Source organism: Gambusia affinis, linkage group LG15 (genome assembly GCF_019740435.1).
Source record: "Gambusia affinis linkage group LG15, SWU_Gaff_1.0, whole genome shotgun sequence".
NCBI lineage: Eukaryota > Metazoa > Chordata > Actinopteri > Cyprinodontiformes > Poeciliidae > Gambusia > Gambusia affinis.
Window position 1 is genome coordinate 25656110 of NC_057882.1, and position 25333 is coordinate 25681442.

The window sequence follows — 25333 nt, forward strand, 5'->3', positions numbered from 1 at the left end:
CATCTAATGTGGTTGTCTTTAAGTTAGCATCACTTTAGCTAACTTTTCTAGATTATCTCTGCTCACATTTATTGTTTTCAGACTTTGTCAGCAAAAATTCACAGCAGAACTGTGTCTAAGCAGAGAAAGTCATCATATCTTCACACACCGTTGAATCGTTCAGTCTCTGCTGTTCGCCGTCTGGGTGGCCGTGATACTATGAGTGCTGATGCGGTGCTAAGCCCTGCAGAGCTCCCCAGGGAAGCACTAAAAGCAAACCCTGACCCTGTTGACCATCAATAATTCAGCAGAAATCAGGGTTAGAGTAAGTGCACTGAAATACGGCACAGTGTTTCTACAGCCAGCTGTCTGGGCCATCATAAAGTTTGCATAAGGCTCAGGCTTCTGGTAGCCGTCAGGCAGGACGGATGTTAGCTCCATTACCGTTAAAACAGATGAAGGGAGGTGGAGGGGTTAATCACAGACCAGACTGGGCCCGTTCTGAGACCCAGTTGGCCTTTAGAAAAGCACCAACAGGGTGGATGTAGGAGGCCATCTGCAACTGGCTGACCAGCTGGCTGTCCTACTGGGAACTCTGTCAGCCGGGGAAGAACGACGGCAAACTGACAAGCCGGTCTGAGAGCGATGAATAAATGAGGAAGTGGAAGGTTCAGGAGTCTATATTTGCTTTTGTTTCAGAGTGAAGACGTCAAAACTATTCCTGTAATACAGCGAGGCCGTGGGAATGATTGGACAGGAAAATATATTTAGAACAAACGTTTTTAACAGCAAAAGTCTGAAATGTAAGATACGATTAGCTGCCATTGACCACATAGTTGGGTAATTTAACATTTGGAAAATAAATTTGCTTAATGGAAACACAATGTTTTAAAAGAAACAACTAGTAGTTTGATAAGTTTTGGTTTTTCAGTTGTATCGAACTGAATGTATTTCACAAACCTGCAATGGAAAAATGTTTTCTGCATCACAAACCAAAAAACGGACGACAGGAAGTAGTTGGAGGATCATGGTGCCGTATTTCTTTTATTGACTTATCGCATAAACAAACTGTGATTTCAATTCAGTTTCTTAATTAATGGAAACACCACAAAATTGTGTTTCTGCGTTTATACTCTGCAAATATTGATAATGGAAATGCTTAAATAACCCTAAATAAAATCTAGTGCAACTAATTGTCTCCAGAAGTTGCATAATAAGCAAACAGAACTAGTTCTGTGGTTCTGTGAAGGTTTAGATGTGAGTTTAAAATCAGCTGTGAACAAACAGAAACTGCAGGCTGGGTCAGAAATGTGGCTGAATATAAAGTTAACATTTATATCAAATCAAACTAACATCCAGACTGAACTCATTGGGAATTTGTGGTTAGATTTAATCTGACTGTTATTATCCCTCTAAAGAGCTGAGAAGAAATAATTCAACTGATCCAAAACTGATGACCTTCATTTCTACAAAGTCCCAACTTTCTTTAAAGAGTTTTTTACTTGATAAAAAAAATTAAAATATGCATCATTCTAAACTCTTTCTGCTTGTAATCAGACAAAACAGGAAAATGACTCAGCACTTTGTGCTTGGCCTTGACATTAATGTTGTAAACATTTTTCAGTTAATGCAAAGCAGAGCCAATAACAAACGTGTGGATTTAATGTGGGCGGTTAAAATCAAACTGGTTTAAAGTTCTGTTGTCACTGGCATTAAACAGGTGAGCAGGATTTGCATTTTTATGGAGTTTCTCTGGCCTTCCTGCCCTCAGCACTCTTTGAAGAGGAGAGACAGCAGATAGGATGTTAATTAAGGACCAAAAGAACCACAATGGGAACGATATCAATGGCTGCATTGTGTTATCCAAGATAGGAATAAATTGAATTATAGCGAACGCCGTGGACTGGGCCGGATTTTAGCAGGGGCTTACCGGGGCTGCAGCCCGGGGCCCCGGCATTTCGGGGGCCCCGAAGGATGTTTTACATTTTTGTGAATGGATAGTGTCAGAATTTAATCAATGACTACGATGATTTTGACAGCACCGATGAAAAATGTTCCAATTTGTTCTGACAAACGTCCATCTTGAATGCTTGCTTGTTATTGGTCCACTTTTGACGCATCTTACGCATTGGGGAGGAGGAGCGTCAAGGGAATATTATTTTACAATGGCGGACAACCGAAAATATGACAGCGGAGCGCAGAAAAGAAAGAAGAGAAAAGAAAAAGAGCATCGCGCTACAGAGGCGACAAACAAAATGCCTAAATTGACAGGCTTTTTTAAACCTGTTAGCGGAGATGGAGCCGAAACATCATTATCCCCCGCTCCTCAAACCCTTAGCTATGCTAACACCGGCACTAAGATCCCGCCAGAACCTATAACCGTGACTGAGTCGGTGGCTGGACTGGCGTCTGTGGAATCAGAGTCGGTGGAAGCGGGATCTTCTTCCGCAGATGGAAAGACGACTGTGGATCCGTACAGTACCGATCCGGCGCATTGGGGGGAAATTGACGAGTCCGTGCGAGCTTACTGGGCAGAGCAAGGACCGGAGAGCTGTCAAAATATGAATGTTAGCTTTCAAGCATCAGAACGGGTGTACAAGCATCAAAAGCGTCACTTCTCCAAATCTCACTTTAAACGCAAGATGTTAAATGGTGAGTACGTCGAAAGACCGTGGCTGCTCTACTCTCCATCCACCGGAGCTGCATTTTGTTTTGCATGCCGCATTTTCACCAGTGCTAATACTCAGTCAAACTTTGAAACTGGTTTCAGTGACTGGAAGCACGCAACTGAACGCATGAGAGAGCACGAAAACAGCGAACATCATAGAAAAGCAATGCTGACATATGTTTCACTTGCAGCAGCCAGCGGGAGGATAGACACAGAACTGCAGAAACAATTTGAATCTGAATGTTCATATTGGACTGAAGTGTTGAGAAGAGTTGTGTCTGTTGTCAAGTTTTTAGCAGAGAGGGGACTGGCTCTGAGAGGAGCCAGTGACAAATTTGGAAGAACTGATAATGGGAATTATCTGGGAATACTGGAGTTAATCAGCGAGTTTGATCCTTTTCTGAAGTCTCATATAGAGAAATATGGAAATGCAGGTTCAGGGAAACCCTCATATCTTTCTTCCCAAACATGTGAGGAATTTATTCAGCTGATGGGTGATCGTGTTCTATCAGAAATAGTGAGTGAAGTAAAAATGGCAAAATACTTCTCAGTCTCTGTTGACTCCACGCCAGATGTGGCACATGTTGATCAGTTAACATTTGTGTTAAGATATGTGTCACCTGAAGGACACTCGCAGGAACGCTTTCTGAAGTTTCTACCAATTGAAAGTCATACTGGGGAAGCTTTATGTGCGTCTGTACTCAAAGTTTTGGAAGAGATGGGGATTGACATCGCAAACTGCAGGGGGCAATGCTATGATAATGCTGCCAACATGTCAGGAGTATATAAAGGACTACAAGCACGTATGAAAGAACTCAACCCACTAGTTGAATGGGTTCCATGTGCTGCACATACCCTGAATTTGGTTGGAGTTAATAGTGTTAACTGCTGTTTTGAGACAGCTGATTTTTTCCAGTTTGTGCAAAATTTATTTAACTTTTGCTCCAAGTCGACAGCAAGGTGGAAGGTGGTAACAGATGGACTGCAGCCTAATGCAAACAAGCGCATTGAAACATTGAAGTCCCTTTCGAACACTAGATGGGCTGCACATGCAGATGCCACACAGGCAGTGCATATTAACTATGCAAACATTCAAAAATCATTGAAGAATATTGTAAATGACACAAACCAAAACGCAGCAGTAAGAAATGAAGCAAGATCACTTGATAAAAAAATGGACAAGCTTGAAACAGCTTTTATGTGTACATTTTGGCATTGCATTTTGCAGCGCTTTGAAAAAGCAAGTGCAGCTTTGCAGTCTGTGGAACTGGACTTGTGTACAGCTGTGGATTTGGTGGGATCCTTGCGGGAGTACATTGGAGGTCTGAGAGATCAATTTGATAGGTTTGAGTCTCAAGCAAAGAAGTTGTCTCCAACAGTTTCACAAGCTTACAGAGTTACTGGTCGAAGATCAAAGACTCCAAAACCATTTTTTGGAGAGAGCGCCACCTCAGAGGTTGACTTATCAGCTCAACAAAAGTTCTCCACCAGTGTTTTTTTGGTGGTTGTTGACAGATTGCTTTCTGAAATCAATCGCAGGTATATTGCATATGATAACCTCAACAACACTTTTGGCTTCCTGAACAATTTTTCTGGTGTTACTGTTCCAGAGCTAAGAAACAAAGCATCTCATCTCCAAAGTAAATATTCAGCTGACTTGGAGATGGACTTTGTGGAGGAAATTGTCCAGTTTAAAGATTTTATTATAAAGGCATCACATCTGCTCCATTGCTTTTACAATTCATTAGGGAAAAGAAACTGCAGGACATCTTCCCAAATGTGGATATTGCTTTCAGGCTTTACCTGACACTTCCTGTCACAAATGCAAGTGGTGAGCGATCATTCTCCAAGCTTAAAATAGTTAAAAATAGACTCAGATCCACAATGGGACAAGAAAGACTGAACCATTTGAATCTCATGTTTATTGAGAGTGATCTAGTGAGAAAGCTGGACTTCAGCGATCTTGTCAAGGAATTTGCAGCAAAAAAATCCAGAAAAGTGGGCAACTTTTCAAATTTCACATCAGACTAAGGCTTAAATGTCTGATAACCCTTTCACTCATTACTGAAAGGGCTTGGTGTTACTGGTTAGCAGTGGTATCAAAACTTTTTGACATGAGGGTTAAAATTATGTTAAAAGAATTATGGGGCTGTAAAATAATTTGAAAACAAACTTGGTCTTTTTTAAAGTTTATCTGCTAAATTAAAGTAAAAATTTAAATGATTGTAGATACAAAACAAAGATTGTGCATGTCTGCATTATAAGACAGGTTCAAAGTTTCAAACTTTTCAGGGTTTAGTATTGTTTTCTTATTTGGTTTGCGTTTGAGTAAATGTAGGTTGTGTTTGTGGTTCGAGTTCCTACAAAGAAGTTGAATGCAAAAGTGTCATTAATAAACGGAAATCTGTATTCTGTTCTTCATATTTTTCAAGATGTTCTCTGTAAAAACCTTCTTGCACTCAATCTGTTTTATAGTTTGTGTTCACTATTCAGTGATTTTATTTTGTGATGCAAGCATCATATTCTAGTTTCAACCCCAACATGTGGTTTAGTCTTTCTAGAAAAGAGTTCAGAGTTGTTTGTAGTTTGTGACAACTGGCTTATTAAAGTTGTAAGTTGTCAAAACTTACTGTTCGGTCATTTTCTGCTCATCCTCTAAAACAAAACAAACACATACAAATATATATATATATATATATATATATATATATATATATATATATATAATTTATTTTTTTTTACTCTAGCCCAGGGGCCCCCATCCTGACTCCAGCCCAGGGGCCCCCATCCTCCTAAATCCGGCCCTGGCCGTGGAGGAAGCAGTGCAGAGGAAAAAACCCAAAACAAAACCAGAACGGTTCAATAATTTAAACATTTTAACATGCTATGATTTGGGATGAGGTCACAACTCAAGGTTATAGATATTATCTAGAATAATGTAGACTTGCATTGCATTAATTTTAACAAAAAATAGAAACTCTCCTGATCAAGACAAATTATATCTCACAGCAAATATTTCCAGTATGAATAAATAAGTAATACTCAAGACTGAGCAAAAACAAATCAATTTTTGATGCTTTATCCTTTAGAAAATCTCAGCTGGAATCATAAAAGGTTTGATTTCATGACTGTAAATAAACAATAGAGTTTACAGATTGAACTAAACAAAAAACAAAAAATATTCAGATGTATAAAAACACCAAGAGGAGAAAGTGGGACGTTGATTGATTTAGAATAATATCCGGGTTTCCCTCAGTGTATCATAAGCCTGGCGGGCCACCAGGCTTAGCATCATTAATTTAATAGTTTTTTTAAAGATTGCCTTTTCTAAGACTTTATAGTTGGTGTTCAGGTATTAATCTTCAAATGCATAACTATCAAATGATATTTTCAAACTTCCTGTCAACCTTAAACATTTTTAACTCAAAAACCCGGCTGACCTGGAACACTGAATATATTTATAAAAATAAACAGGCTGAACATCCTACAAGTAATTTTACATTTGTTGGGGTTTTTCTGAATTTGGGTGTAAATAAAAACATCTCTCTCCAGAGAGCCACACAGAGATGATGCAGCCTGCTGCAGAAACAAAACCAGTGCAGCCACAGAACAACCAGGAATCCCACAGGATGAGTGAAAATGGAGAAAAGGATTACACACATAAACAACACAAAGAGCCACTGCAGCCTGTCCTCTGAACTCCTCTTCCTTGGTGTTTTTTAACACCAATTCTCACCAGTCCTCTCCCTCTCTCTGCTCCTTTTCTCGCCCGTTGAAACGCTCTCATGCATGGATAAAGACATTAATTGTTTATTTCTCTTTGTCAGCAGCTGACAACACCCGTAGAATAAGAGACACGACTCTAATGGAAGTAAGGGATGACTCAGTTGGCTGAATAAAATCAAAGTGACACGAAGCTCAGCTGGAATCAGAGCAAAAAGAATGATAGGTATTCATTGTTGCTGACAGCGTCTGCAGCCGGCGCCGCAGCAGATAAGGAAAGTTGGCAAAGCCAGAATAAAAAGGCAAACACTGCCAAACCATGTCAAAGGGTATTTGTAATTGTATTCTTACTTTGCCAAGAAAGACGGAAAAGAAGAACGACTCTGCAGCTACTTCATGCATCGACCAAAACCGATGACAATGTTTTGAATCAGAAAATGTTCAGTATTTTAGAAAAATACACGTTTCATTTCATTTTTAGTTCAGTTCCATAAATGCAATAAAAGTAATTTGCCTCCCTTCTGTTTTGGCTGTCACACTTAAACACTTAAACAGAAAAACAGAGAAAATACAAAACACAGCTATCTAAACAAATGTAAAAATAAAGACACCCTGTTATTAAATCATAAAGGGAATGATTAAATGTATTTTAACTTAAATAACTATTCAACAAAAACACAAAGCCTTACCAAGTCATTTTGGTTTAGATTCTAGTGCAGATATCTTAGGAAATACAACAAACTAGTTTACAATTAAGTCTTAAGGCTTGTTTTAAAGTAATAATTCCTTAATATTAGTGATTAAGTACTTGTTCCACTGGCAGATTATTTTACTTCTAACGAGACATTTTCCCCTGTTAAAGTTTAATGATCTGCCAAAGGAACAAGAACTTACTGAGAAAATAACCTGGTGAGATTTTGGGTTTTTGCAGTGTAAACAGAGCCAGAGCTACAATTTTAGATCAAAATACATCATGTTTTTATCTGAAGAAAAACTCAAAAGTAGTTTTTGTCTCACCTTGACTTCACCATGTAAGGAAAAATGAGTAACATGTTCAGAGTTGGTTGCAAAGATCTTGTGATTGCAGTGAAATCTGGTTCTGCAGACTAATAAGGACTGCTAAAGGTGAGGAATGCATTTTTTATCATTTTCCTCTCACTTCTCATTTTTTTGCTGCTCTGTGTTGGTCCATGACATGAAATCTTAATAAAATCTATAGAAGTGTGTTTTTATATCATTTCATAAAATTCAAGGAGTCAGATGGATTTTTGCAAAGCACTTTGATTTTTTGTGCAGGCAAACACTTCATGTGTGTGATTTTAACAGTTCCATTTGTGTGGAGAATCTGCAAAACCAGCAGCAATTCTCAGGGAAGGAAAAAGGTAAATGGGCGACCAAATCACCCTGACATTTCCCGCTGATACTCTTCCCCTGATCCATAGAGCTGCCTGCTGTATGACAGCCAATGGAGACAGATGAGTCTGCCAGTCTCTGAACAATATAGGATGCAGCCAACCATGCAAGTAGTGATAAGAGCCGACGTTATCACCCTGCAGACTTTTCCCCAAGGGAGAAGTTTTCACTTCTTTTTACTCATCCTGTCCAGAACCGTCCCAACATGCCATCATTTCTCATACATTTAAAGAACCAGCAGGTCTTTAATGTTGATGTAATTGAGAAAATGTCAATGCTTGGAGGCACTTTGTCAATTTCTAAATGTCACACTAAAACTCACTTCAGCTTCCCAGGAATGATGAGGAACGTCTTTTTCTAACGTTATTATCAACACTGTTTATTGTTGTCATACGTCCTGCAGCACCAGGAGGTTTGGACCTGAAACAGAACTTATACTGAAACAAAACTGTCACAAAGAGACCTGCATTTCAGGCTTCATGAGAAAAGCAGCAACCAGCAGCAACCAGCAGCCTGAGCAGCAACCAGCAACTGCAACAACCAGCAACTGCAACAACCAGCAGCAACCAGCAGCAACTGCAGCCTCAGCAGAGACAGGAAGGAGTCACTTTGGGCCAAACTTTAAGGAAATGGGAAATAAAACATTTAGTTTAAATTAAGTAAAAGATTGAGAGGCAGTATTTGAAAAGAGGGTAAAAAAAACATTGGATACAAGTTTGATTAGCAGAGATCCGTTCAACAAAATGCTCAAAAGGTGAGAAAAAATATTTTAATTTTAAATGATAAAAAGTTACATCTGAAAACTAATAAATCGTTACCAACTGAAGTGCAGTAACTGTTATTAGCAGAAGCTGCTTAAACAGTCGACTCTAAGAATACATTAACTGATAAAGGTGCAAAATAAAATATCTCCCTTTTGATTTTTTGACTTCATGTTTTATAAGTACTATTTTAATGTCTAAAAAGATTTTATTTGTTTGTGTAATAGGTTTGTTAAAAGTAGTCAGAAAAGGAAATCGTTTTGGACTGAATAAATTTGAAATAAAAAACAAAAGCCAGATATTCTGATCTTCGTTTCTACAGGTTTGTTTGATGTGATAATTATCTAAATTTACTTCACTGATTTTCCTGAAAGGAGTAAACTTCAAAACACCGATCCACTTTTTTCACTTCCGATACGATATCTGATGTTTAGCATCAGCGATACGATACAGAAAATCTGTTATTTTAAAATAGGAACGTTTTAAATCAATTAACCGACAGATGTACTAAACTGTGACTTTAATTAATGACTTAAATGCACCAATAGCTTCACAAACTTGGTCAAACCTGGAAAAACCTTCATCTGTCCAGTCGATGCAATGAGAACAAACAAACTGATAAAAACAATAAACATGTAAAAACAATTCAGAAATGCAATTAGGAATCCAATTATAATGTAAAATAAATAAAGCATGAGGTCACTCAGAGCACAAAGCATAGAAATAGACGGAATAGATCTGCTTTTATAGATCGGGTGTCATCACCAATATCTCATCTAGATTTCTAGTCAATATTGGGACTGATACAGATATTGATTTCGGATCACAACAGCTGAGGATCTTTAGGTCTTTGGTGTTTGACTGAATCTGTGTAAATATCAGCAAACTGGGATTTAATTTATTTATAAACTACTTCAAATTAAATCTGAATGTAGTTCAGGGAAGATATTTCCTTCCAAACCTTCAGGAAAAGGTTTTTGTTCCTCACCGCTTGGCTTTGACTGGACTGGTAAATAGCTTTATATGTCCATGAAAATAACCTTTTAAATCAAAAAACTGAAGTTATATTTATCATTTTACATTAACTTAATAAAAAAGCACTTTGGATATTACTGAAATGTTTTTATTTCATTCTAAAATAAAACCAGATAAGAATAATTATTGTGTAATAATAAAGATCTCTATCATTGATCCTCACCATTTAATCTTAATAAAGGTTAATTTTCTGTAGTTTCTGAGAAGCCAGCTCATCATCTGACATCCCGTTGGAGCATCGCTGGAAGCCGCTCCATCAGACCAATCAACCCTCCTGATTGCTGCTGATTAGAGGTGAACCAGCCAATCAAACACTCTGGAAAATCAAGGCGGCTTTCCTGGCAAAATAAAAATAAATCCTCCTCCTCATTTCAGAGTAAATGTTTTCCATCTGCTGCACTCAGACGATTCCTCGGCTTGTGAGACGTGAAAACAGCAGGCAGCTGAATATTTGTCCTTCAAGCTAAAAGAGAGGAGACGGAGCAATTAATGAAAAGAAAGCCACAATTCCCGCATGCCTTCGAATCATCCTCTCTCCGGGTTTGTTCCCGTTTTCCCCAACTGCCATCGAGGCCATAAATATCACTTATCACGCCGAGCGACTTCTCTCTGGAGAGAGAGACCAAAGAGGAGCAGAGAAACGTCCACAGGTTGGACTGGCAGCCAAGAGAAACGGCATCCATCAACGTTAGCTGAGCTGCAGATTCAGTAACGACTGAATCCAGTCATCCAGAAACAGCAACGGGGGTGGGAGGGGCAAGTGAGAGATTCAAGAGACGATCATTGTCCAGGTCTAAGTGCTGATTGTTCTGCAACAACTGGTTGATGCTGAGAAAGGAGGAAACGACAGAGGAGGCAGAGCTTCCAAAGACTGCAGGAGTTGAGATACTTCAACGTATTTTTACTCACATAAAAGTGAAAAGTATTTGATAAAAAGTTTACTCAAGTACTGAGTAACTGAGCAAATTATTATATTTAGAAATTACATCATCAGATGGATCAAAAGGAAAAGTTATAAAGTAGAAATTTTGGTATTTTAAGAACCAAAATGAGGAAAAAGTGACAAAAACAAAAATTTTCTTCCAATGAAAACATTTAAGAAGCTTTACCAGAAACTGCAGGTGTGTGTTGTTTGTTTGTTGTTTGTTTTTCATGCAGTTGGAAGAAAATCCAGAAATTTTATTCAAGAGTAGAAATACTTCATAATAAAATTACTCAAGTAAACGTAGCAAAAATATTGCTAACAGCACATTTCTTCAGAAAAGTTACCCAAGTAAATGTAACTAGTTACTACCCAGTTCTGATAGTAACGGACGTGAAGCTCCGGTCATTTTCTCATCGTTTACCCAGCATGCAATGCATTTGCGTCATTAATGGGTCTCTTTTTTTCCACGCTGTGATAAACAGTTATGCTAACAACATGCTAGCAGATGCTGAGCAGCAAGATAAATGCAGGTAACCATGGCAACCAGTGGCAGTCTGAAGGTCAAGCGGCTCTTTCTGCAGCGAGCGTCCGCTGTCCTTACAACCAAATAACTCCTCTACAGTTTTTGTTGTTCAACACCTTTAAGTAAAATCTGCTAACTGTGCCGCGCTGATCAGAGCGGCTGTGTGATAAAACTTCTTCTCCTTCAAGCGAAGCTCCGGCGTCGGCTTGCAGGCAGCGAACTTTTAACTGGAGCTCGCTGCCTGCAAGCCGGCGGTAAATTAACTGGAGTTAGTGAGCTGAGCCTGGGCTCCTGGCTCGGCTCCCGGAGCGAACAGAGGCTGCCTCGCCTCGCCTACTCATCACTGCTCAGCAGGACCTGGCAGCACCGCTGGCGCCTGAAGGGAGGCATACTTCTGCACCGGTTCTCTGATAAACCCTGCTGTAAATCTCGCCTCTGGATCCCGGGATCCCATCTGTGGGTTCCCGCCATGCTTCCTGCTCCACATCTGCTAGTTTTGTTCCAACTTTCCTCTTGCAGACAAATTAATCTCTTATGAGATTAGTGGGTTTTTCTGTCGTTTGTCATTAGCACAAACAGCAGGAAGTATAATTATAAATAAATGCAGGGTGGAAATTTTTACAAATCAGCAGAACAAAAAGACGTAGTAAAAACACCATGGTATACCGTCAGCTCCAGTTTATTATAAACAGAAACTTTGAAGAGTTACATAAAAATGGATTCAGACGGTTTATAGTTCAAAATCAGCACCGATTTCCAACAAACATTCAACCAGAGGAGGAAAAGTTCCCAAATATCACTGAGTACCCAGCAAAGAAATTATCCAAATAAAAAGTATTTAGTAATAAGACTACTCAAGTACCGAGTAACTGATCAAATTATTAATCATTTAATATTTAAAATTGCATCTGAGATATAAAAGTAAGTGGAAAAATGACAATAATTCATAGAAGTAACAAAAATCAACCAAAATAAAATGTTTCCAAATCAGTTTCTTTCAATAAAAACTTGAACAGAAACTTGAACAGAAACTGCAGCTGTGTGAGTCTGTTTCTGTTTCTGGTTAAAACATGTTTGTTTTCATTCAAAATCCAGAGATTTTACTCAAGAGTTTGGTTCACAGAGCAAACCAAACCTCACTCCTTCTCCTCGCCTCATAGACTCACGTTAAAGCTGAGAGTCTTCCAGACGCCGGTGGGTTCACTTTTTCTTTAATATATCAGCCGTACATTTAAGATTTAGCTTGTTAAATCTTAAATGTAGCTAAATCAGCTAAAACTGATGCCAGTCTTCGTTAACCGCAGCGTTTTGCCCTCCAGAAGGAAGCTGTGTGTGACGTCTCACTGCAGGGGATCCATGGCAGAGATTTATTGGAGGAATTAATTTGCAGAACAAACAAAAACTATCGGCTTCAGTTTCCTTTAAGAACATCCAGAGCTCCGGCATGAGTGATGCTCTTCAATCTGCCATCAAATATTTAAGATTTCAGTCCAACATGACTGTACACATGCCGAATGGAAGAGTAACGGATGCTACAGAAGCATTTAAAAACCCACAGCCGAAAGCAGGAGTCCAGGGCTGCACATACTGAATCAACAGTCTTCCATTGAATAACTACCATTAAATTTTAATGCTTTTAGTTTTCTTCTCTGCAGCCGTTTGTGATCCATGTCTTGCAAGGAAGCATTTTTTCCTTGAATCTTTCGATTGTAGGAAGGATGTGTTTATTCTCATGAGGTGGAAAAAGTTTTATGTTGCATCTGAATATGAATTTATGATTGAATTGTTCTGTATCAAAGGCATGTTGAGATGACATCTGTAGTGATTTGCTGCCTTATAAAGAAAGTGAATTCAAACTGAACTGCACTCACATCTGCATTTCTGTTTAACTGTAAAGATTTTTAATATTGTTGGTTTGATAATAAATATTGATGTCTAATGGCAACACAGTTTCAACCAACAGGAATGCATCTAGAGCTGTAACGATTCGAGTTCCTCCATAATTAAAATTCCTTGACGCTTTGTTAAATTATGTTTTACAGTTTAGCGCACCATGTTTTTAGGACATTCCTTAAGTGTACTAAGAAATCAGAAGTAGAAAGTAGATACCTGGTAAATACCTGGTAAGAATAGATTTAGTGTTTTTGCAGTGTGTCAACTCATCTGCATTCATTGACCAAACTCAGGTGAATTCATAACAGCTTCAGCCTCCCGGCACAACGCTCAGCTTTCCACTCTTCAGCATTCAGGAACGGATTCCCAGCCAGCATTCCTTCATGCCATAAGTTTCAATAATAGCTTATTTGTTATTTTATCTTGAACCTCAATAGAAGCCTTATTCGTAACCTTTTTATTATTATTTATAAAATGAAACAAACTAGTTTCCCCCAGAAAAAGGTGTTGGACTATGCAGCATTGTTTTCCAATTATCGCTCAGTATTAGATATGCTTTTCAGTCCGAAACCATTTAAATTTATGGCATTCAATGTTATTTACTCTCAAGATTGTACTAAAATCCATTTGAAGAATGTGTGGCAGTCCATAGAGGAATGGATATAATTCATAAGGTTCTACGTTATTATTCCTGGGGAAAATAATGAGAAGTCACAACAGAGGACGCATAATGTTTTATAGCAGCTCCATTCCATACTAATGCTCACTGGTTTCTGCTTGCATGAATACCAACGAAGAAGAAGCATAGATCTGAATAAAGACACAGCATCTAATCCTTGATAGCAATGGCTTCTTGCTTTTTTATTTTCCAGAACGAAGCATCCGTCTCTTAAATGCAAATAATGGAAAACACTCCATTATGTGGGACAGCTCAACTCCACTGAAGATTTCCTATAGACAAACAATTCAAATGTACAGAAATAAAGCAACAATGTCTAAGATTCAGGTGTGATACAACTTGATCAATAATCTAATTGCATTTGTTGTTAAAGGGAGTCCGTCCCTGATTGGCTCCCAGAAAACAACGGAGACGTCCAATTGGTGGCCTGCCGGAGATTAAAGCTGCCGACTTCCTGCCATCCATCCTCAGTTCATCTCAACCAGCCACACCCTCCGTTAAAAACTGTGTCCGTTAAAAACTGCGTCCGTTAAAAACTGCGTCCGTTAAAAACTGCGTCCGTTAAAAACTGCGTCCGTTAAAAACTGCGTCCGTTAAAAACTGTGTCCGTTAAAAACTGTGTCCGTTAAAAACTATGTTCGTTAAAAACGCCATCCGTTAAAAACTGTGTCCGTTAAAAACTGTGTCCGTTAAAAACTGTGTCCGTTAAAAACTGCGTCCGTTAAAAACTGCGTCCGTTAAAAACTGCGTTCGTTAAAAACTATGTTCGTTAAAAACTGTGACCGTTAAAAACTGTGTCCGTTAAAAACTATGTTCGTTAAAAACGCCATCCGTTAAAAACTGTGTCCGTTAAAAACTATGTTCGTTAAAAACGCAGTCCGTTAAAAACTGCGTCCGTTAAAAACTGTGTCCGTTAAAAACTGTGTCCGTTAAAAACTATGTTCGTTAAAAACGCCATCCGTTAAAAACTGTGTCCGTTAAAAACTGCGTTCGTTAAAAACTGTGTCCGTTAAAAACTGCGTTCGTTAAAAACTATGTTCGTTAAAAACTGCGTTCGTTAAAAATTGCGTTCGTTAAAAACTGCGTTCGTTAAAAACTGCGTTCGTTAAAAACGCCGTCCGTTAAAAACGCAGTTCGTTAAAAACAGCCTGTAAAAGTTCTTGGAGGTCGTAGGTGTGAGCTGGCGTTTATGTTTTCTTAGTCTTCTCTTTAGGTTTTTGTTGTTTGGTTTATTTCCTGTCAATAGGTAAGTTCTGGTTAATATTCGGATCGTTTCCTTTTTGTTTATTGTTTTTGGCACCATCTCTGAAGCTGTATACTCCACTGGTTGTAACAAATAATAATATTGTAATAAATAAAATGTTTATCTTTGTGTGTCGGCTGCTTGAGATCTGAGGAGGATGGATCCTTCAGGTCATGACCTGGCCACCCCTAGACGACACCACCCACCTCTGAAGAGACACTCCTCACTCATCGAGTTGGAGTCTGACTACGCCGTCTTGTAAGGAAATTTAATGGCGGCTGCTTTTTCTAGCATTACTGTTTAAATTTCATGTGTGTTGCTCTGTGCAAGTGCAAAAATCAAATTTAACAATCCCTGTGGCCTCTGCCGACCTCCAGCAAAGGAACCGTTGCATTATTCAGTTGACTTTGTTAAATCGAACTGCGACTCCGACAGAGAAACAGATGTTGCCTGGCGCTCTGACCTCTCATCATTAACCGCTGGTACAGAGTTATACTGGTTAGGGGGGCGACCTTTACCTCCGGCCCTTAGGGACAAACCGCTTAGTCGTTTCCTCACACCAAATATCACATCAATTTGTCAGGTTGGTGAATATTACACTGCAAAAACAAAGTCTTACCAAGAAACTAGACCAAAATTACTTGGTAAGATTTTGTGCTTTTGTTGTGTAAGTATCATCCTTTACAGTGAAAAATCATAACAAACAAATGGGTGTGAGGAAAAATCAGAGTTTGCTGAATAATGTGAGGTGCGTCTAGTTTCACCAAACAGAGAAGTTTGTTGTGACCGGTGCCACGCAGGAGGACAGCCGAGTTAACACTTCGCTCTCCGAGACACGGCTCATTCCAACACACTTCAAAATAACCATGCTATCTGATTTCACACTATTCCTGCTGCCGAGTAGCAATTTCACCAAAAAGCTCTCCTTTCTGTTTTTTCTTTAACCAATGACACCCTAATTCATTGGCTGCCCTTTCTGCACGGACCCGGAGCGTCGCCGCTGATGCACTCAGGGTGAAGAGCCTCTCCGCAGGGCCCAGCTGTCGTCAACACACCTGGAAGTCTGCGCCGCTATAACACTTTCTATTTGCACAAATTGCTCCATTTGTGTTTAAACATGACAGGCAATTCCCAAAAATGACTGGAGGTCGTGTCTGGTCTCCAGGGAAACAGAGACGTGAGGGATAAAAGAGATAGTCTCTTCATTTCTTTGTCCTTAACAGAAATGTTAATTTTATGCTCTAAAAACTGCATGAAAAAATCTGAAACCACTGCTTCAGTTTAAATGTTTGGTTCTGAAACAAGAAGTTTTTCATCAATATTAAGGAATTATTTACTTTAAAAAAAGCTTTTAGATGTTGCTGAAAAGTCTCTTGTAAGTTTGTTTTTCTTGTTTCAAGTGAACTCAGACATTTGCATTAGAAACTAGACAAAAAATTATTTACAAGCCTTTGTGTTTTTGCAGTGCTGAGAATCTACTCCGTATATCTGGTACCCACAGAGTTAAAAACAGGAACAATAATGAAGCAACCTGTGAGCATCAGTTTTTATAACTGAGCAGCAGAACTAAACTGGAAGATTACATCGTTCAATTGTGAGTACAAGAAACACAGGTGAGAATCGGATGAAGGAATCGCTTCAGAGACGTTTGAGACAAACTATTTCACAAAGCAATTCAGGTCCAACAGACTGAGAGAGTTACAGGAGCGCGTGAGGCAGCTGTGATTAAATTTGCAACAGAACATGAACAAGAAAATAGCAGCTTGTGGTGTTTAAATCCAGCCTACATGCTTCTGTTAGCACAGAGCATGTTTGGGGCGTGGGGGGCGGATTCAATCAAAACTGGAAATTCACCACCCAAAAAAAGACATTTCAAAGTTAGATTTACTTTTCAGGAGAGTGCTTAAACTTTTAAAATGAAAGAGAAGAAAACAACAGAAAACATGATTCAAGACGATCAACCGCTTGAGGTGGTGATGTGTTGAAACAACCGGCAGTCACGACAGGAAATATAATAAACAGCAGCGAGAGAGTAAAACCGTCTGGTCTCACAAACCGAGCCTGAGGCCAAAGGCTAACAATGAGAGCAACCGGACGCTGCAGACAGACTGCAGCTCACTGAACGCTGCACAGCGGCAGCATGAACAGAACAACGTTTCAGCAAAATAATCAAAAACAGAGGATCAGTTTTATTTATGCATTCAAATTTATAAAGGTTCTCATTTTCATTGTTAGGGAGCCAAAAGGAAATGAGGGAAATATAGACATATTCAATAAATTAGAAAGTGTTACAATGAGCCTCCTGTGGCAGATTAAAGTGGTTTGGAAAAAATGAACAACTCTGTAGAAATAGATAACATTTTTGCAAAATAATCACGTTTTTCTCCCAAATGATTAGGAATACTTACAATAACTTCAAACTGCTGTCATTAGCAGTAAATACTTGGATTACAAACTGAAGAAAGATTTAATCAGATGAGAAGTACAGTAGGTCTACAGTTTCCTAAACTCTCAAAATCATCATCATCATCCAGCTACTTCCTGTTGTCTTCTTCTGAGTTTCCGGCAGTAGTAACATCCGGCTGTTGAACATGTGACTCATGATGTAAAAAAAATGTTTCAGTAGCAGTTTTGTGAAATAAATCAAAAGAAAAAATAATAAATCATGCAAATGGAAGTTTAGGTTTTCTATCTGAGATTAACGGATTTATTGTTGTTTTAAAACTGCCCTGCTGAGTCGCTCCCTGATGCTCAAACATTTAAACCAGGAGTGTCCAAACATTTTGTTTGAAAATTAATAGAGGACCAAGAAATTAAATAAACCAAAATCAAACAAATAATCCTCCAATTCAATTTTGTTTTTAGTTATTTTCATCGTAGATTCAAAACACAAAATGGATTTTGCTGCATTAAAAGACCTTTCATAATAGTTTTCACATTATTTTGGACTCGATTGAATTTATTTCCAGTTATAAGAGCAGAATTTGGGTCATCCGGTTCTCCAAAATATTTGCTAAGTTTAGCCAAGTTTAATAAATTAAATAAAAGCTGATTTGTGTACAGATTTCAGTAAAAATGTGAGGATAGACAAGATTCTAATTATTATTTACTTAACATTTCCCATTGAAACAAACTGGTTTCATTCTTAAACTGCAGATGTGGCCACAAAAAAAAACCTGGGGAAAAACCCGTTTTAAACCTATGACAAATATCTGACATTTCCTACATTTATGTCAATAAATATGTGCGACTGCAGCTAAATTACTTTGACGCTCCTCGTAGATGGTAACATTTGGAGAATCTGCAAACGTAAGATTGTCCAAGCTGCATATTTAACTCTCAACACACCCTGAAAGGCAGAATCCTGGCAAGCACACACACATCTGCTGCCAAACCTGGACAAAGGTAATTGCTTGTCATATTTAGGGAAATTACGTGGGAAACAGGAGCGCCTCATTAAAACGCTCTTTAGATTCCATACCAGTCGCTTTGATTCATGTTAGTGTCGCTCCGTCCTGACAGGCACTGCCGCTGTGATCGCCATGTTGATTTCTCACACTCACCACTTTATTGATGCATCATTTATTTCATCCAGGATCCTACAGTCACTTCAGGGAGCTACGTCTGGATGAACGTCTTCATTTAAAAACAAAAAACAATCCATTTGTTACCAAGAGAACTGTTCGAGAAAATCAACACAAAATACTGAATAACTACAAATGTTAGCATCATTTTGTGCTATGCTGCATTTTATTCTTTTTAAATTTGTAACTGATATGTTCTTTGTAGATAAAAAAACTATATTTATCTTTATAATTCTCTTTTTTGTCTGTATTGAACGTAGTAAATTATATTTTTGCTGATTATATCTTTGATAAGTAGCCTTTACTGCTAACTTTCGGATATCGTGATGTGAATTGTCTCTTTTGAGATAATAAACACAAACATTTGCCATAAATCATGTGAAGGAGACACATTAGAGCAAAGTTAATACAGCTGAATGCCACATTTTTCAGATTTGCACTTGCAAAAATATGCATTTATTTTTTTCTCTTTCCAACAAAAACAACCAAATCTATTTAATAGAAAACATGTTCACCTTTCCACCGTGTTTTTTTACCATCTTCAAACTGAAAATGGCTGTGAATTGTTTCACTAATGTGAAAATAAAGTCGATTTTAAATCACAGCCTGCATAGACTCAGGATTTCACCCCAGTTGCACACACATTGGACGTGTTAGTATTTTCTACAAGACACCAAACAAGTCAATACTTCTTGAAGAGCAGCATTAAATCCTCCATCAGAGCTCCAGAAAGTGGAAGAATCGATTGAAAAGCCGTTCGATATGAAAGGTTTTCATTCAGCGCGTCGCCTTTCTGTATGCAGAAATAAATTCAGACTATAGATGCAGATGTTTGGACCTACAGACAGACGGAGGGAGCCGAGCACACAGGCATATAATCTGAACTTAAAAGCAATCATTTTTGTTCTCAGGTCATAAAGCCGTCTGTGGTTGATGCATCAAGCAGGAAAAACTGAAGGTAAGAAGAAAAGCTTTGCAGTGACGCCAAAGATCAGAGAGCAGCTGCTGCGTCACTGAGGATTTGACCTCTGGATGAAAAGGTGACAAATGAAGGAGAGTGGAAGATAACTGGGATAATTAGAGGAGATTAGGATAATTTAAAACAATTCCAAGCAGCTTATCTGCTTACAAACAGATTTTCTAACAGAAAATAGAAAATCACAAATCAGAAATTAAAAAGTTACTTTGTGCTTCACATAAAAACATATAACTCAACTGAAGAATCACTATTCCCTAATTGCAGAAAACTGTCAATATGTGGAAAATAATAGAACATTTCTGTGTAAATTATTCTTTCTTGTTGGTCTTGCATAATATTCTTACTTTATGAGAAAGAGAGTTGGAAATTTTCATCATCTATAAGACATGCTGAAACTCTGACTTCCTTTAAATCTGGACTGAAAACCAACCTGTTTCAGATTTTATTTGAAATGTAATCAATTACAAATTTATTGATGGATCTTGACTTAATGTTGTGTTTTGATCGTTGATTCCATGCTGCATCGTGTTTCTATGATGTAAAGCACTTTGAAATGCCTTGCTGCTGAAATGTGCTACACTAATCAAATTTGATTTGATTGATTAAAAAGATAATCTTAAAATATCACAGCTTTCATTGAAAGAAGAAGTCAACTGGACAATAAATCAATATTTTTCATGATACACGATAAATACCAATAGATATTCAGAATATTCACTGAACTCTGATCCTGAACCGCAGAGCATTCTGGGAGATGTAGGCAGAAGAAAGGCTTTAGCTAGGCTAGGTTGGAGGAACCAAACTCACTCCCTCTTTGGTTGCCTAGCAACAACCTGCGCCTCATAACGGATTTAAAAATAAAAATCGGAGTGAAAACTTTGAAGAATTTGAATTAATGCATTCCAACATTTCATTTCCCTTTGGGATCCATAAAGTATTTCTGAATTAAAAAACAGAAAAGGTCGCGGCACGTTTGGCACATTAAAGTTCAACTCAAAACTCAAATTTTAGACATTTTAGACATGCTAAATGAAGCATGCTAGTCAACACTTTATGTGAATAACCTGAACCTTGTTTTCATGTTGGTGTGTTTTTCTATGAATCATTTCCTGGTTGTTGTACGAATGTGTCCATCTTTCTAGTTGCGCTGAATCTTTCTGAGCGTCCAGATTTGGCTGCTGCTGCTTGCAGCGTCAGATTGAGTGTTATGGAGAGCCGCTGTCTGTCCCTCCGACCCGCTGGAGGAGCCGAACGTCCTCCTTTAGCCCGTCATCAGGGTCGGCAGGAAAACTCAAAATGGAGCCACAACTGTCACTGCAGTGAAATCACCTTTTTATCTTTGACTTTCACACTTTTGCTAATAATTATGACAACATAAAACATGTTCAGCCTGTGAACTGAATCAAATCTCAAGCCTGACCAGATTTATGTTCACGAGTATTTATGCTCACAGCTTCACCTGCAGGTAGTTTTGTTTTATCGAAGTGGATTTTATTTCAGTAATTTGATAATGTCCTCCATGACTCAATGAACCATTTGCCTGATCATTTTTATTGCTTCACAGTTAAATCATATTTCAAACATTCCTGACATGAGCGAGGTGGTGACGTCCGAAAGGTTCTGCTTCTGCAACCTAATCATGTAGTGCTCACACAAAACGCCACCAGTTTTTACATTTTCTGAATCAAATATCGATTCTTCCAAAGAAAAGATTAAATCATTTAATTCCTTACAGTAATTAAAAACTACACACAGCTGATAACTTTTTAAAACTATATAAACAGATTTTATACTACAAACATTGAAATCACAATAACCTTATCCCAAAGGGAAATTGAAAGTATTTTTAACTGAATTGAGTCCTGTCTATATGAACATTAATGATATATAAACCAAAGAGGAGTGAAGAAATCTGAATTAGCCACCATGAGAACAACGACCTGTTAGCATCTGGCCACCAATCATCCATCAACACCAGCAGCTGATTTTATCGTATCACTAAAAACTTCCCCCACGTTGTGACAGGCCATTAATAATGGCTCACACTAAATATTAACGTTTTTTGTTCTACATGCCCCAGATTTACTCAAACATTTGTGTAAGTGTTCGCTAAAAAAAGAAAAACAATGTCAAGATCTCCTGACACCTAATAAAAAACGTGCAATGAAATATTTTCTATAAGAGTTTAATCATTTGAATTTTCCTGTCTCTTCTTGTTTTAGAAGCAGTTTTACTACAGAGGTGGGAAAACGTCAACAGCGCCGTGAATGAGATCATGATTTATATATCAAAACATTGATTATTAATCTTCTCTAATTGGACCAAAATCCAGCTCACTTTCCTCGGTTCTCTGTCACAATCTGGTTCAGTTGTTATTTCTTCTTTGCTCTTAGATTCTCCATCTCCACAGAGAAGCTGACAATGACTGAATAATTAAGGAGTCGACTTCAGATCCGTCTCCTCCCCTCCACTCCTCTCCATGCTGCCTGCCTCCTCTCAGCTTCCCACCCAGTCGTTTGCTGCTTATTACAGAGTCTCTCTGTCAACCTTGTCCCATCTAATTCTCACCCAATTACAATCTAAATGAACCACAGGCCTGCTTCACTTGCTTTGCCTCTTGCCATTGTTTAATTTGTGACAGTAACAAACTCCGATTAGGCCTCTGCAAAGGTTCATAAATGAAGCACTCAAGACCAAATTAATCTCCATTCCCTGGAAAGATAAATGAGGAGTATTCAATTTTTCCACATGGATCCACTGACAAGAACAACACGAGGAGTAAATAATGTAAAAATGACAAGAAGTGACCTTTAAACCACCAGCTAACCTTTATGCACAATCTCTGTAACACAGAAAGTTTCCACTAGAAATGAGTCGAGTTGATAAATGTCACCGACTGACTGCGAGTTAAAAACACAAAGAATGGACAGAAAATTTAAAAACACCGAAAGTCATTTCTACATTATGATAACTGAAATTTTCCCATTTCAGTGATTATGTTGTCTGTCCAGTTTCTGCATCAATTTCTACCTTCAATTGTAAAGAAACGTGGTTTTATTTTTAATTATTTTGGTTCATAAGTGCTAATTATGGGTCTTTTTTTTTTTAAAAAGAGTATTTTTCTCCAGATAAATAAACCGGTGGGAAAAGGAATCATTCTTATTTTTTGTTTTCCTTATATTTTTTATAATGAAAATCTAGCAATATCATTTTTATTTAAAAGATATCTCTAGATTTCTCTGAGTGTTTTGTCCACATTAAGATTCAAGGTTCTTACAATGAATTTAATTTAGTTAGCAAAGCCGCTGACGACTGTTAAACTTTAATTTGTTTCTCCATGATCAGATTGAGTAGCGTACACTAGGATGATTGACAGCACTGAGCCCCGCCTCTTGGCTCTGATTGGTTGTTTCTGGGCAATCAGAGCAAATGATTCATTTTTGCAACACAACTGAGAGGAAGAGGAAGAGTGTAACTTGTTTCTGACTCATTAAACTGACAGTTTTAACAAATATGAAAACATTTAAACAGCTCTGGAAAAAAAAGAGAGAGAGAGAGACCACTTAAATGATCAGTTTCTCTGATTTTACTTATTATAGGTATGTTTAAATAAAATGAACATTGAACGTGATCGACTGACAACGTGATCGACTGACAACGTGATCGACTGACAACGTGATCGACTGACAACGTGATCGACTGACATGTCTCCGAAACTCCAAACAAAAATATAATATTTACAGAAAATCAGGCAAAAAATGCAGAGCTTTCAGATCTCAAATAATGCAAAGAAATTATTCATATTCATTCAGAAACAACAATACTAATGTTTTAACCCAGAAAGAGTTCAGAAACCAATATTTGCTGGAAAACCCATGATGTTTTCAACCAGGTTCATTTTAAGTGATTTATCTGAGTAACTTCCTCTGCAGTCACTTTACAAAGTTTCCACACATAAATATATTCAAACTAATGCAATCATATAGATTCAATTTTAATTGTCATAAAAAACATTTTTATATCAAGAGAACTTCAAAGTGGAAGTTGGTCAACATTCAGTAGGAGGACGAACCAAACTATGTGATACAAAACCAGCACAGAAATGATCAAAATATAAAAAATAAATAAACAAACTTCCTCCATCCAGGAAGACCAAAATCCTGAAGAAAACTGTTGTGTTGACTTGCAGTCTGTGTCTGTACTGTAGATCAACCTTGTAAATGTTCTGAGATGAAGCGCCGTCCTCCTGGCAAATGGAGGTGGTTCAATGCATCAGGGACACCAGTCACTGTGCAAACAATGATTCTGTTCAAAACCGCTTCAGTGTTGGGATGTTTCCCACTTCGTCAACATTTTAGAAATGAAAGCTTCTGGTCATTTCTCAGAATAAGATTAAAAGTCTGGTGGAAACTGGACAGATTTTTAGGCTTTTTTGTCACCTTTTAAACCATCAGCACCAATAAATGTGGCCGACGCTAAAGTGAAGCTAATTGGCTACTCAGAGTAACGACTGAGATCATGACAGGCGTGAGTCACTAAAGCTGCACGCCAGGAAAAAACTCAGAGAAACATCGTTTTCCACGTCTGACAGGGACAAACAAACATCTGACAGCAAAATAATCAGTTACATGTCGCTAAAAATAGATCCAAAAACACTAAATGTTTGGTCTAGTCTCCAGTGGAAATATATGAGTACACTTAAAATTAGACAAAAATAATTCACAAGTAACTGTTCAGCAAGATATACAAGCTTTTAATAATTAAATTATTACTTAATATGGATGATAAAGTTATAGATGAGGTTCTAACTATTATGAAAGCTGAGTAATATTTTGTTACTTTGAAATAAATCAGTATCATTCTTGAACTGCAAATGGCCCCCAGGCCACAAAACAAACAAAAAACAAAAAAACTAATGGCCCCCAGGCCACAAAACAAACAAAAACAAACAAAAACAAACAAAAAAACAAATGGCCCCCAGGCCACAAAACAAACAAAAACAAACAAAAAAACAAATGGCCCCAAGGACACACTTTGGACACCCTGAACTGAAATATCTGCTCTTGAAACTAGAGCTAATGTACTTGTGTTTTGTGTAAAGATCTCAGTAGATTTCACACATTGTTCTGTGGAGCAAAGTTACATCAGAAACCATTTCCATGAAATAAATCTCAGGATTTATTTCATGGAGCAACAAGCAGGATTTCTCATGTTTCTCAGAGATATTTTATTATGAAAAGCCCATTTTATCAGAGCCATTTACAGCTGAATTACTTGCTCGCTGCGTTTCCCAGTAATCAGAGGACAGAAGCACAGCAGAAGAAAAACCATATTGTGACGGCATATTCTGAAAAAATGTTGTTTTGGTTTGAACACTGTAAGCGTACTCACACTGATCGATGCTCCCGTCTGCTTTCTCCCTCTCCTGCAAACAGAGAACACACACAGGATTGGTTATTACACCAGCTCAGAGGAGCCAGGGCAACACAGCAGCCTGCGACTTTTCACATGTCACCCGTTACTCTGCCTTTTCCTCTCCTCTGAAGCAAACAGACAACGGCACAAAGCAAGGGCAAACAGAGGAGGAGTAAAACAGCAGCAGAAAAAACTCAATCACTGATTGGAAACACAAGGTGTGGGCATATTGTTCAGGAATCTTTATTTAGATGTCAAACCGGATGAGCGGCGCGTCATTCAGCCGTTTCAAACAGACATCATGTCCGTCATTCATAACATTTAAAGATTTAAAGCATTTTTTGGATGATGGGAGTTTTTTCTGCGCTGGCATTTCTGTTTAGCTTTGGTAACTTTTCAGCAGATTACCTGAATAAAATCCAGAAACTTTACTCTGGTAAGAGTAGAAATACTTCATAATAAAATTACATTGTAAAAATACTCCTAAAAGTAAATGTAACCAGATCCCACCCA

At 38.0% G+C, this 25333-nt stretch overlaps 1 protein-coding gene across 4 annotated transcripts in view; it reads right to left on the reverse strand.

Moving 5' to 3' along the window:
* The window catches only part of fstl4 (follistatin-like 4), a 173122-nt gene that overhangs the window by 126957 nt on the left and 20832 nt on the right, over positions 1-25333 (reverse strand). For all 4 annotated transcript variants that reach the window (XM_044140379.1, XM_044140383.1, XM_044140380.1 and 1 more), the window contains exon 3: positions 24797-24830. In XM_044140379.1, coding sequence (XP_043996314.1) covers positions 24797-24830 — 34 coding nt within the window. The remainder of the gene's footprint in view (positions 1-24796; positions 24831-25333) is intronic.